General features: G+C 32.4%; 2 protein-coding genes across 2 annotated transcripts in view; one reads left to right on the plus strand and one right to left on the minus strand.

The window, feature by feature from the left end:
- Positions 1-2,270, plus strand: part of Smp_144950 (putative centrosomal protein of 41 kDa (Cep41 protein) (Testis-specificprotein A14 protein)) — a gene marked incomplete at both ends in the record, with an annotated part of 21,981 nt that extends 19,711 nt beyond the window's left edge. Inside the window, one exon of the mRNA XM_018797206.1 lies at positions 1,875-2,270. Coding sequence (XP_018652271.1) covers positions 1,875-2,270 — 396 coding nt within the window. The remainder of the gene's footprint in view (positions 1-1,874) is intronic.
- Positions 2,271-9,418: 7,148 nt separating this feature from the next.
- Positions 9,419-15,426, minus strand: part of Smp_144960 (hypothetical protein) — a 46,132-nt gene continuing 40,124 nt past the window's right edge. The window contains 3 exon segments of the mRNA XM_018797207.1: positions 9,419-10,041; positions 10,046-10,200; positions 13,084-13,617. Coding sequence (XP_018652272.1) covers positions 9,652-10,041; positions 10,046-10,200; positions 13,084-13,617 — 1,079 coding nt within the window. The 3' untranslated portion in view covers positions 9,419-9,651.

Consider the following 15,426-nt stretch of genomic DNA (forward strand, 5'->3'; position numbering starts at 1 on the left):
ATACTGAAATCTCCACAAAACCCCTTCTGAATAAGATTAGTCATTTCATATAAAATTCAGGATTCACTATCTAAAATAATGAACCAGATCAACACTAGTTAATACTTGATTGAACACAATTACAAACAGTTATACTCAATGGGTCCGGAGTATAAAAATCAATAAATAACATGAAAGGAAATCACATATTTCAAAGTCAGTAGGAGAAGTGCCTGTCTGTTCACTCTCAATAATCAATCAAATTTTACTATCACTACCACATATTGATAATGTATTACAAAAGAAACAGAAATCTAATCAGAAGGGATGTTGTGGATACTATAGTAATTTTAATAGTTGAGATCATGAATCAATTGTAGCTAGACCACTATGGAAAACCGGGAAGCACTTGAATTTAAGTGAAATTCATTAGTAAATATACATTAACACTAAATTTCTTTAAACGGTTGTAGATTAAATAATTTACAATGAGTTTTATAAACTGCCAATATTCTAATAAATAAGTTTAATTGTCTATAATCCACCTCTGTGATGTTTTATTCTATGAAGCAGATTATAAAGGTTATTAAGTGTTTGTTGTACAGTTGCATGATTATATATATAATTTATAAGGCTTTACTTTTTTCAAATGTTAATATTGTGAACTTCAATTGACCAGTCTCTACGGTCAAGTGAATGCATTGTGAGAGAACTAACTTCATATTATTTTTCTAGTTAATTAGTTTCAGTGTATTTAGATTGTGGTTAACAGTGGAATTGAGGAGACATATTTTCTCCATTCTAGGAATCATCAGCTGAATATATCTGAATCCCTATTTTGATACTACTAGCAAGTTTAGATGCAAACACTTAGCGTTAGAAACGCTAACGCATTATCTACTGAATTGCTGAGTTTGGTTAACAACTAATTTGCTCATCATGCATGATGTTCATTATTAAGTGTTTGTCATTTTCACTTGTTGAAATTCAGTACTACAATTAATCAATTTTTTTTCCGTACTTTCATCTTGGCTTGTATTGTGGCTTTAAATTTAATTAAAATTTGTTACCAAATATAATATTGAGGCAATCCAATTAGGTTGCACATATGCTTAAAGGAGATAAACAATTGCAGTCCCTAATACCAATACTACGAAAATACAGACTGTTACAATCATCTCTTTTTCACCCAGAATAGCATGGTTTTATGTGTGGAACTCATTAATTGGTCAATTTAATGATCATCTGAAACCAGTTAATAACTCTGATATGCTTGATGCTTATTCGATTACTCGGTAAACGAACGAAGGTCAATGACACAGTGACACGATAGGCTAATCTAATCCGTTGTCCCAGGCCCCACTAACTAGAGGAAGAATTCCAAGGTGAAGTAGGGGAAAATATATTCCGTAAGCAGCCGAAGTACAAGCAATCGTAAGGGGAAAAACCCAAACGTATATGTACAGCGATAAATTGTCCTTGGGCAGCATTACAAAATAGCACACTCAAAGATACAACGGACCAATAGCGTTTAAGATATTTTACAGGTGGGAAATTCGACTCGAAGGTGAAAAGAGCGCTTTTGGCGCGAAAACAAAGAAATTCAAATTTTTAAAATAAAATTACAAAATTAGGCCATTTACCAAGTAAGTTCTGGGGATTTAACATCTCCAACAATCTCATTGATGTTTTAAGCATCAAGTAATGTGTTTTAATCTCAATGTGAACATCAACACTGGGATTAAGGTACACTCAGTTAGTGAGTCCCAAAATACAATGAAGCAAACATTTCAACTTCCATTACTAGCCATAATTTTAATTTACAAAATTCAATAAAGTTTAGATTTCTTTAATAAAATCTTTTCTATTCATTATTTACATGTTTATTCATTTAGGTAGCATGGAAATTATTTCCAAAAGGATTAATCATTGGAGAAATGCCATTATCTATTTCATATGCTTTGAAATTACATGGGAAAACTCGAATATCATCTAGACCATCGTCTCATCAAGGTTCTATTTATAATTCTCAAATTAATCAAAATTCTTTTATATCAAATTCATCAACAATATCTCTCCCATTAGATCGTCGAAGTAATAATATACCATTAATATATTGTGCATTAGGAACACGTGATAATTTAGACGGATGTGAAGAATTTCTACCTGAAGATATTGTTCATTTAACGTTAACAATAGAAAAAGGTGTTGACGATGGTACGTTTAAAATGGAAAGATATTATCAAGATGTTTACTTCAATACTAATATTAATAATAGTTTTTCCAAGTAATGTTTTTATATAAGGTACTACAATATTCTGTTTAGTTGTATTCAGAACTAGGGATTTAATTTGTAGATCAATTTTATTTCTGTAATGGAGAAAACCAACCGCTTATGAAATGGAGATGAAGGATTAATGAACAGTTGTCTTGGTTATATGTGACAGTCAATCATAAGCAATATAGAACCTTCCAAAAATATGCATCGGTCCAAGTTACCACATTTAATCACTACAATAAAATGAAATCATCAACACGAATTGCACATGAGCAGAACTAATAGACAATATAAAAGATTGTGCATAAGACAATATGATTAGAGAAAAAGAATGAATTCACAGGATAAAAATGTATAAGGAGAATTAAAAATTTAAGATCTAAGGATGGACAAAGAAAGTGAATGGATCTGTAACTCTGTCATCAATTCTGAACCATGCCACCTAATGTCAGCAACCACTGGTTGAGATAATCTCCCTGACCGCAACCTGGTAGTCTGTATCTACTAACATCGTTTGATCCAACAATCAACAGCTTCACTAATTAGTGCCGCGTCTTGGTTGAACTGCCTCTAAATGTTTGCTAAACTACTACACCAGCCAATATCAGGCATCGAAGAAAGCCCCAAACCTTGAGACAAATGTGTTAATTAAACCAAGTTTAAAGAATATTTGTAGTCTAACTTTACTTACAATGTAAATTATAGCTTTACTCCCAGTTTTTGATAACAAGACATCTATATTTTATTGAACTAGAAAATATAACAACGTTCTCACTCTTAATATATCTTAAGATTGATTGAGTTCTTCGATTTTTGCCCAACAACATATTACCAACTCAACAGGAAAATTTGGAAGTAGATAAAATAGAACATCAAAAGGATCATTAATATCCTGATGAAGTTCAGAATAAATGTGTACTGAAAACTTTAGTCTTTCTAATAATGAAGCCAAAAATTTCCATGTGCTATGTAGACAATACATTTATCAATATCAAAAGAGCAATGGCATATGGCAGCATTATTGGGACACAGAATAGAAATAATAAAAGTATCTAGATGATGTGTTTTAAAAAAAATGAACTGATCATTATTATACTTATCTGTGATGAAAATGAACTATTATTGCTGAGTTCATTTCTACGATTGTGAGTTTTAACGTAAGCGAATTATTACATATTGTTGTATCCCCTGGCGAATTATGAATCATAAATCTGAGGTCCATTTATGGACAAATGTAATACGCCTATTCCTATTGGATAGTTGTTAAATAAGTGACCTAATCGTTTCCGTGTTCCTCTTATCATAACCTTTATTTTGACCTTGGAACTTTTATTATTGATTACTTTCCCCCTAGCTACAGCCACATTGGTCAATTACTGTACAAATGTTATTTTTCTATTTTTGATATATGTGGTCTGTTTGGTTAGTATATATAACCCAGTATGCTTGTAAATAATGATTCATATTGCTGAGGCTGTTATTTGTGTTCTGGACTTAACGGCTGGGCTAGGCAGATAGGAAGGACCGAATAGCACCCAAGACTGCTCGTACGTATTTCCTGTATCATTGGACACATATATATATATATTAAGAGGGCAAATTGATACGTTATAACACATATTCTAGAACTATTTATCATCCTTTAATCAACCACTGATGCATTATTCTAATGAATCTAAACATACCTACAATATGTGATAATATAGTACCTTTGAACATAATTATACTGTTATTTGATTAGTTTCAACTGACTTATTTTACGTATAAACATATATGTATGTAATATTTTATAATTTTTTAAAATTTATTTTGTACAGGACGTTCCATTCGATCGAATTATACTCGTTGTACTAATTCATCAACATGTTATTCAACGGTAACCAATGCTAGAAAACCTTTCCGTTAATAAAGAAAAAAACACACAAACAAATAAACTGAGAATTCAAATATTCAAAAACAAATATCACTCTGTGAAAATATAATTATATTGTGATAATATTAAGTATTAACGGTTTGTATTTCTGTAAACAGTAAAACAGAAACATAAATTATGGTTTGTAAATGCTTTGTTGTATAATGTATATGTCAAAAGAGTTTAATCGTGGTTTGTGATTGTTGCTAGAAACATCTTCATCTTTTAATCTACCACCTACCAGGATAACAAATGTAATACAAAAGGATATGGATAAATATGATGTGTTTAAATTAAACCTCATCCATTTTTTTTGTTATATTAACTGTATCTCTCTTAAATACCAAATGTTTTAATCTAACTATCCTCATTTATTCAGTTCACGTGTTTACTTCCTCTTCTTTCTTTCTTTCCCTTTTAATCACATATTCATTATTATGTTCATTTTCTTTTTTAATTATTTTTTTACCGGTTAAATAACATTACTTCTATATATATATTTTTCAGTTTTTGATCAGTTACATTTCATTGTGTAATTGTTTGTTTACCCCATACGCTCACTTATTCTCTCTTTTATATATATATAAAAATTTTAATATTGAATTTGTTTTAACTGATTAGTTTTATTAAAATGAACCATTTCTTGTTTTAGTTGTTTTAAAAAAAAGTGTTTAAATATTTCATTATTTTAAAACAATAATGGATAAATAAGAAAATAATCAAAAGAAAATTGATTTGTTTTTACTTATTGTAAATGGTGTTGTTATAAGTGAATTTCCATTATAATGTTTTTACATATCTAATATAATTGAAATCATGAGTTAATTGAAGCTAGACCACCATGGAAAACCTGGAAGTACTGGACGGCCAGGTGTATTGGGAGATATCAACTCACTGAAGACATTGGTGAAATGGTTGCTCAACTTGGTGGATTGTTTGAAGTTAGACATTAACATCGTTGGATGCCGGCTCAGTGGTCTATCGGTTAAGTGCTCGCGCGCGAGACTGGTAGGTCCTGGGTTCGAATCTCGGGAGGCGGGATCGTGGATGTGCACTGCTGAGGAGTCCCACAACAGGGCGAAACGGCCGTCTAGTGCTCTCAGGTTTTCCATAGTGGTCTAGCTTTAATTGACTCATGATTTCAACTATCCACAAACAACACCATATCTAATATAAATTGAATCATGTTTATAATGAATTGGTACTTTAACATAATCTATTGTTTGAACTGTTTCATGTAGATGCAGATTAAGAAAATAATAAAAAAAATATAACGAGGTAAAATGTATACTAACTGATATCCTTATGTCGACAGACATAAATAGTATGTAACACCAATCAGAGGTTGAATGCCTGGCAGTAGAATGTTCAGAAGATCGAATCGAATAGAACGGTAATGTAAATAGAAAGAAATTGTGAATTGGAAGAATCATACGTAATATGAAGTACAATTCATGGAAGAATTGCAAGTGAAGTATTTAGTGTATGTAGGTATCATTACCAAGTTTTGATTTGATAATTTTGAATAAATTGAGCATTGGGTGGATTGTTATAAATAAATAATATATTTGTAATATCCCAATGAGTAGAAAAATTAGATTTTCTAACGTTTCGTGACTCAGTGTAAGCCACTTCTTCAGAGAATAAATAACCAAATTAACATTAATCCAAGTTTAAATAGTACAACGGAACAATCCAAGAATATTAGGTGATCAATCAAAAACAGGTCTGAATAAATCAATGTCAAGTCATTTCATTTCGGTTAAAGTGATTAATAAAGGATATGTATGCAATTTTGTGTGTATGTATGCATTGTTAATGACGAAAAATGTGTGACCTTTGTAATGACAAAGGATAGAGTTTAATTTGTAATGTAATGGTGTGAAATTGTAAATAATATTAGACTGGTTGACTAGGATAGATAGTCCAGGTGGGATGTATGGTAAGGCCTTCTTTTCTATTGAGGGCAGTGGGATTAAGCATTATATGGAAAGCTTCAGCTACTCTTCTTTCTTTGTGATTGGAAAAACCTTTCTGTAGTATTTTGATGTTTTTGAAATCAATTTGATGATTATTGAAAATGGCATGAACCGCTAATGCCGATTTAATTTGAAGTCTATCTAGTTCTACAGGATTATTAGGAGGTTTCTTTGTGTACCTAATATGTTCTTTGGCGCGAGTCATGATTTCGCGAGATGACTCTCCAATATAGAAAGCATCACAGTCGACACAACCTAATTTGTAGACGCAGTTCTGTGTAGACATGAATGGTATCTTTTCTTTTAATCGAACTAAAGTATTTCGAAGAGTGTTCGTTGTGTTGTAATATACTTTAATTCTGTGTTGTTTTAAGATTCTTTGGAGTTCTTCAGTTGTGCCATGACGGTATGGTAAAACTGCAGTACCAATCCATGGCATTTCATTCGAATTATTGTTATCATTACGTGCTGAATTGTCTTGTTTTAATATACTTCTGATAATCTTCATCGGAAAATTATTAAATTGTAAGATGCTAATTATATTCTTTTGTTCTTTTAGTTTGTCCTTTTCTGAAGTGATGATTTTATTGGCTCTTCTAAAAAGATTTAAGGCTAACGAGATTTTAGCACTGAAAAGATGTGCTGAATGGAAGTCGATGTAACGATTAGAGTGTGTAGGCTTTCGGTAGATGGATACATTTAGAACTCCATTTATATTTCTTTTCACTAAACAATCTAAGAACGGAAGCTCACCATGTTCATTTTCATTCTCATTCGTGAATTTGATATGAGATGAAAGTGTATTTATCTGTTTTGAAAATGATCTTAGATGCGTCTTTTTTATCACTACAAATGTGTCATCTACATATCTAAGCCAAATTCGTGGTTTAATGTGGTTGGTGAAAATCTTTGATTCTATGGTTATTTATTCTCTGAAGAAGTGGCTTACACTAAGTCACGAAACGTCAGAAAATCTAATTTTTCTACTCATTGGGACATTACAAATACATTATTTTATTTATTTAGTGTATGGTTTACATATTTTACGAAGACATTCTGTAATTTTGTATTAAACATTAAATTAGTCAACCCCACCTGAATTCTTTTTCACTACAGTAGTAGAAAATATTAAGCAATGACATTGTGGTTAGAGGAAAAAAAATGAATCCAAGGAATAAAAATGTACAAGAAAATCATGAAATTCAGGAATTAAGAGAAGGCAAAGAGTGAATGAATCTGAGCTGTTGAGATCGATTTTGAGTCATGTCACCCGATGTCTCGGATCAATGGTTACGATAATCGCGCTGAATCTAACCAAATGGTCTGGGTGGAGAGAAATAACTTAGACCAGCTGTAAGTGACTTTATTTAATGATTCTGTGTTCTGGTTTGATCGTGAGCGGACGAACCCAATGTGGTCTTTTGTCACAAGTTTTACGACATTTGAAGTTACAATCAATCTAATTGATATTACAGTATAAAAGAACTACTCATCAAGACTGAAACTTGCATCGTTCCTGATTATTACTATCAAGTAGCTCTGTCTATCAAAATGGTAAAGATCGGTAATTAAGCACATGTGTAAATTATTAGTATTTAATAACCTAAAAGAATCGTTCACATATGATCACACCGCTGATGAGTAAAACTGAGACTGGGTGTTGTGTACCAGATGACAATGGTAAGTCAGTCGAGGATGCTGTGAAGATTTATTGACTCAAGTAGTTACAATATGTATGTACCTACTCTAATGTTCAATGATTTCAAGCTTTGGAGCAAGTTGAAAGGAAAAACTTGAGGCTTTTCAGCAATATATTACCCTACTAGCTAAATAACACAAATAAACGAAATATTTGATGCACGTCAACCAACAAACATGGCACCCATTATCGTGTTATAACCCACAAATTATTTCGTGGTCGTATCGAAACTATTTACGTTTTGAGGTACTGTCCTCCTGAAAGAATAAAGTTTACATCATTTGCGATAGTTGGCATTCACTAACAACGCGTATATAGTCTTGTGGGAATCGATGTGTTTCGAATGGGTTTCGAATTCGCATCACCCAGCTTTATATTCTTAGAACTAATGTACTCAGAAATCATTTTGCATGTAGTAATACAGATTACGATGAGATTTGAATTTCGACTTGTTGAAGTGACAAAATGTAAGGCTTGTTTAATAACTGTAATTTGATCTAAAATAACGAGAATTATAAGTGAAATAAATTTCAACTCATAAAGTTTGTCATTAAGCCTGTTTGAGGCGTTCATTCAGGTGGTTGTCAGCTTGTATGTCTGTTCATTCCATCTGAATATCATAATTAGATACCCAAATGTTAAAAACAAATGAATATCAAATTGTACCATGGCCGAAACACTTTAAAATCTTCAAAGTGTCTTGTAAACTCGCTTCTGTCACCTGAAACGTAACATCGATATTCCTGAGTGAATTCGGTGAAAACCCCCCATTTACCTAATGTCATGAATCGGATGTACTTAAATTCGTTCACTAGAACAGAAGATTGAGTTTTAAACACTATTTAAGAAGACTTATACATGAACTGTAATATTTTTCGTGAAATTATTTCAAATTATCGCCAACAATCTAATCTACGCGTACAGCTTCTGGTTATTTCATGGATCCATGTATATTACTTGCTCTAAACTTGAGTTATATAAAATAAAATGTACAAAAAAAACAAGTTGAAAATACGGTGCTCATTCAAAATATTTATTTCAAAGTAAACCAGCTGTCAGATTATTAACATAAGAGAATTGGATTGCACAAAGGTGTTAAATAATTAATTATTCCTTTTAATCAAAAGACAAATTAGTTTATGAAACCTTATTAGAAAAAAATGAAAGTAAAATAACAAGAAACGAAAAAGATAAACCAAATAAACAAACAAAACATGATAAATAAACTAATACAGGAAATAAATTCATCATGGTGTAATATGAATATAAAGAAGTAATAGACACAATAAAGTCATGACTGTGTATTTCCTGAAAGATCAGTTTGTGTAAGTGTCAACATATATATCAATGTATAAAAAAAAAAACTTTTTACCCCTGTTGATATGCATATTATGGTTTCCCGTATACCATTCAATACAAATACATAATAATAAAAATATTAATAATAATAATCACATATAGTCAGTGAAAGACAATTATTACCATATATCACCTTTTTCACAGAAAATTACGTTTTCTACAGTCATATATTTGTTTTATTGTCATTTTCGATTCAAAAAATAATAGACATCGGTCTAACTTCAAAAACAATAACTTTGATTTTTTAGAAAAAAAAAATTCTTTGTTTTCTAAAGTGTAAACATATTAAAGGTAAGTACGAAAAAACCACAAATAACGTGGAAAGATAAGTGCGAAATACGGTTGGATCATTAAAAGACAAGGTATATGAAGGTATGACTAAGTGTACGTATATTCACAAAAAGTAGAGAAAACAAGATGGTAATAAAAAAAGAGGACGTGGATATCACCATTGAACACTGTGTTCTGTACAGATGGCAGCTAATTCTTTACAAAAATCTTCAAATATAACTGCACATAATACCATTCTTTGTATTTTAGATACATCAAGTATTGAATTTTCCGTATTCATCATCATCATTGACATTGTTCTATCCTTAGTATTTACATTGGTTTTTAGCCGTTTTATTGTGGACAATCGAAAACTTCTTCGACGTTGTTGAGCATCGTTACCATTACTACTACTACCTCTAATAGTAGTAGCATGCTGGTCAGACGAATTATTGATTAACTGTTGATAATTGCTGTCCAGGTCGATTAGAAAAGTAAACTCCGTCATTGGTTTTTGTAAAATTTGTGAGAAGTCAAGTAAATCTTTTGGATTTAATACATTAGTGTTAGAAGATTTGAGACGTTTTACTTGTGTTCCTAGTATTTTTGAGGTTTTTCCCAGAAGTACTGATATTATCTGAGTTCTTGTTATTATTATTATTATTAGATTTGAAAGAAAGGCTAAACCATTTCCGGAAATATGACCGTCTATTCGAATTCATCACTGTAATAAATTAATAGGACAAACAGAGAACAGTAAGAAAATATGAATTTACTGATGTTTGATTGGAACATATAGTGCTAAGCTAATTAACTATATTTAGACGAGAGAGAGGGAGGGCGGGGGTGGATTCATTTTCAATGACTTAGCTGTATGTGGGATATTCAAAGAATCTTGTTGCAATAAATACTGTGAGCTATTTGAAATTACAACTTAAACAGCATACTACTGATCATTTTTATCAATAGTTAAAAATTGTTGACACAAAATGATGGGCTGATTGGACACATTTTTTTAATAATCGTGGCTAATTTGTGTGCAATAAGAAATATTTCTGAATGATGAAACAATTCAAACATTAACCAAATTAAATGAAAATTTTACGTTTTTTCGAATATAACTGAGTTATTTCAGATACGCTGACCAGTGCGTGTAATTTTAAGAACGAAATTAATACTATCTATAAATACTTATCGAATGGATCTATTTGTAACGAAACAATTGGGAACGATATATAGAAATTATTACAGTAAGGCATATATGTAAGACAAGTGGTATTTTATTAGAGAGTCACCACTAATTGGCCCAATCAGATATATTACAATTAGGCAAATTAAAATTTTATGTAATTGTGTATTCGTTGTTTGAATCTCCCATTGATGTTTGAGACTGCGATTGATCAAATTCTTATTGGAACATGTGCATCCTGTGAGAATCGCCTCGATATTGCCTCGAATCACAAGCATTATAAGCAGAGATGGATGGTGGATAGCAGTGGAATCCAGGATACGTGTTTCATTCTATTTGGGACTCGTCAGATGGATGCGCCTGAATCCCAGAGTTGATGTTCACTGACTGATCAATTGCAATCCTAAACAACAATGCGAAGATTCCAAGAAACAATAGAAATATAAATTGAAACTTCCTCTCGTTTCACAAGCTAGTGGCTCACTGGACTCAGTAGTTAAGTGGTTAAAGCGATGGCGTTTGAAGCGAAATGCACTGAGTTGGAGTCTCATAGTGAACGTCAACTCTGGGATGCAGGTACATTCAGCTGACAAGTCCCAGATAGGACGAAACGCGCATCGTGGATTCCACAATTAGCCACCATTGATCTTTGCTTATTAAGTTGTAGTTTCAAATACTTCATTGCATAACGTTTATCCTATAGTGAAACATTATCGATTCTTATGTTGGTAGGATGAAGGTATTCAAAAATTTGATGATGGTACATTTTTAAATTGAATTTAATCGGTTCTGTACATACTTTTGCCACTGTGATATACGTATCGGAATTAGATGTGTGGGTCATATTTAAATGTCATTCAATTCTTAGTGGTATGTTTATATACGAGGTCGAAATTTGTGTGATGTAGTTTGAATGAGTTTCATGTCAAATAGTATCTTCTACGTGAAGAGACAATTCAGTTAACTAATAGTATGAAGTATCATTGTGGATAGTGGCTTTACACATAATTAAAACTATGAAATATTATTATAAACTGTTTTAAAACGTTACTATAGAATTTAACTGGGTTACTGTTAAGAACTTCCGAAAATTCCTTGAACATTTTCAGAAGCCTAGAAATTACTGAAGAAACTTTGATCGATCAAGATTCATTAAAAACTTAAAAAGAGAATTTCGGAAAGAGAAGGATCATTTTATCAATATTTGATTTTAAAAATTCCCAATTTTGTTGTCAACTTAGAAACATCTAAGACTCAAAAAAACTGTCACCCAACATTAATACAAATATCAAGACCGTCCGATTGTACGAGGCCGAAACTTGGAGAACTATTACAACCACCATCAAAAAAGTACAAGTATTTATAAACAATTGTCTACGCGAGATACTCAATGTAGGTCGGCGGAATACCATCAGCAACAGACTACTGTGAGAGAGAAGAAACAAACATCCAACTGAAGAGGAAATTAGGAAGATGCAGGAGGGTGAGTAGGACATACATTGAGGAAACCATCAAACTGCATCACGAGGCAATCGCTAAGTTGGAATCCTGAGTAGAAACGGAACAGAGGAAGGCCAAAGAGCACAGTGCGCCAAGTATTTTATTTATTTACTTAAACACGTAGATATTGGTACAAAGGGGCATTGAATACATATGCGCCACACAAGTCACCTGATTTGTGTGTGGGCTGTGATATACTACCCGGATGCCCAAACCGAAGTAGGTGGTTTTCATAGGGGGCCACACTCGGAGCCTACGACCTAAAGGTCTAACCCACAAGGCAGTGGAGCAACGTCAGGAGATGCAGTCACATGATAGCCGGTGACCAACAATTGGTTCATACTCTACTAGTTCCTTCAGGATAGTGGAGCCAATGTACACCATTGGTTTGGAATCAGGGTTTTCCATCTCCCCTAGGTGGACTTTCCGTGTCCACCAACTCGGTCAAAACGCCGGACATTCGCTTTTCGTCTTTTCAATTTCGTAAACAACACTCCCACCGCGAGAAGATGAATTGGGAGCAGACATTAAAAGGATAAATAGTGCTTGGAATTAACTTGAAAGTAGAGCCCAGGATAGAGAAGGTTGAAGAACCCTGGTGAGAGGCCTATGCTTCACGAAGGGTAACAAGGTGTAAGCTCTGGAAACTTCCAGCAGCTTAAGGTTACGTGTAGAATCAAAAACACCTTTGTTTTTCGTATATGCAATAAATTGAGAAGTAAAGTTTTTACCAGACTACCAGGCCTTTAGTTTACTGTTTGAGGTTCAAGAGTAGAAGGTTTCTGTGGAAACAGTTAAGCTGGTGTACAAGCTTTTAAGTACAAGACATCAGCTACATTGTAATTTTAGATTCTAAAAAAACACAATGATGAGTTAGAGCAAAAACTCATAAAAATACTATCATAACTAAAAACTTACTAGGTGATATATTTTGTTTATCTGTAGTGAAAAGTTTTGATTCTTTATGCGAACTATTTGTACTTTTTAAATTTTTCTTTTTTTTCTCTACTCCTAAAGACATTGTTGATGTATCCATTGATATTGATAGTTTAGATAAATCAATTGTCTCACAGTTTAAATAACGACGTGCCTCTTGTTTCAATACATCAAAACTATAACCATTCAATGTATCCAAAGATCCGATATATCTAACTTGTCTAGTATACAATACAGTGAATAATTCAATTTGTTCTTTAATTAAACATAAAATATTATATGGTAAATAATAAAGAACATTATCGTTTATAGCTCTAATTATTTGTGAATTTGTCGCCGCCCCCATCGCCATAGATTGTGTAAATTGTGTTGTATTTGTTAAGAAAAGAATAGCTCGTAATAATGGTATAGGATAAGAGGCAAGACTAGATATTAGATTAGTTAAATAGAGATTAGCATAAAAACAATTATTGGTGAAATTTTCTAAACGATTGAATAAAGTGGTTAAAAATGGACCTAAAACAAAAGGAAAACAAAGGAACATGAGGGAAAAATAAATTAGTGAACAGAAAAAAATTACACATATAGAAAGAAATTATACATAAAGTCTGATAGTAAGTCAAATATGAAATCGATATTCAGATGTCTACCCTCCTAGTGTACAATCAGTCAATTAGTCATAAGCGTGGTAGAGCCTAGTAACCAATTGGGATGCCACACAACATAGAAACATAGCTGGATAAATACTAAAGTAGAAGGAGGAATGATTTTATTTATGATATAAAAACTAGTGGGAATAGATAATCTACTACTGTTAAAATTCAAGATACAAATGAATAAAAAGAATAAATTTATCTGAGTTGTTGTTATTGATTCTCAATAATAAGAACCAATGTCTTCAACCACTAGTCATGATCGTAATGCGGAGCCCAGAGGGGTACTCTGAACCTATAAAATTCCTCAAACGAACAATCAGTGATTTCATGGATTGATTGTTATTCTTGGTTAGGTCGTGAGCAGACAATCACTAAAGTATTTCAACACAAACAACAGAATATTTGAAGCCGCATTCTACATCACGATGCATATATGGCGGCAGAAATTGATCAGTAGGGATTCTAAATATACGCAACGGAAAATTATATAATTATACAAATAAATCTATACCCGTTGAACAAGCGGCTACCTATACTCAGTAGCTTGGTAAATAATACATCCGCATTTGCAGTGAAAGGAAGTGGATTCAAATTTAATAAAAACTTGTATCAAGAGTGTCCGAGTTAATAAATGTACAACATTACAATCATTTTCAAGAAAAGCCCCTGTAAGGTAGTAATTACCCACAGATGCAATTCTAAACTAATTCCTTGACTGTCAAACACAGAATCTTAACTTGACCAAAGTCAGAACAAGTAAACTATTTGGCGTGATAGATATTATGTTTCTAAAACATAAATTAACACCGTTAGTACACAAAACAGAAATGAATACAGTCTATTAGATGGAAAAAGGGAGACATAGATAACATACCGAACAGTGAATAGAGGACAGAAAAAAATGAGTCAACATGGGAGATTGTGATTGGTGAATAAACAAGAGATAGCCATTCAAGGTCAAAGAGAGTCAAGTTAGTGCTGTGCACTTAGTACTATGATTACATTTTGTAGCTCCATCCTACCATGGCAACTACTGAGTATGTGAATTATTTTATAATATTAGAATATTAAGGATTCCCATTGTGAAAATTAGAACAACACATGTAAGCGAACAATTGTTTTCAATTAGATCGTCATCAGGCTTTACTCTAATATACATGAATATTTATAGGGAAATGTTATACCACTCAAGGCTATTTGAGTCAATAATCACAATGAAATAGAATACGTTACCAGGCAACTGACATTTTAAAAGCTTCAGAGTACTACACTGCCATTCAAACCTACATCACTCTGGAAAGGCGAATAGTGACGGAGACTTAGCCATGAGGTTTTTGTCTTCGCTTATTGGTTTATTCAAAAAAGTGCATTTTCAAAAGGACGGAAGTAGGTCCTTCTAGTGTTTACTGATGACAGGAAAGGAATCAATATCTTCTGATATATGGAAACGGTGACAGCCGTAAGGAAGTAAACATGATGCGACATAAGGTTGGGTTTCTGGCCATTTCGTTGTGGTTTGTTAAAAAAACTAATTTATATTCTGTTTATCTGAAACACGAAAGTCACAGGATGGCATTTCCCAACTCTATAGGTCCACACGATTCGATTCTCTTTGCTAATTTCAACTTTATGCCGAAACTGTCCGTTAGTAAACTGCGTCTTTGTTATT

The sequence above is a fragment of the Schistosoma mansoni genome, chromosome 4, assembly GCF_000237925.1.
Source record: "Schistosoma mansoni strain Puerto Rico chromosome 4, complete genome".
Taxonomy (NCBI): domain Eukaryota; kingdom Metazoa; phylum Platyhelminthes; class Trematoda; order Strigeidida; family Schistosomatidae; genus Schistosoma; species Schistosoma mansoni.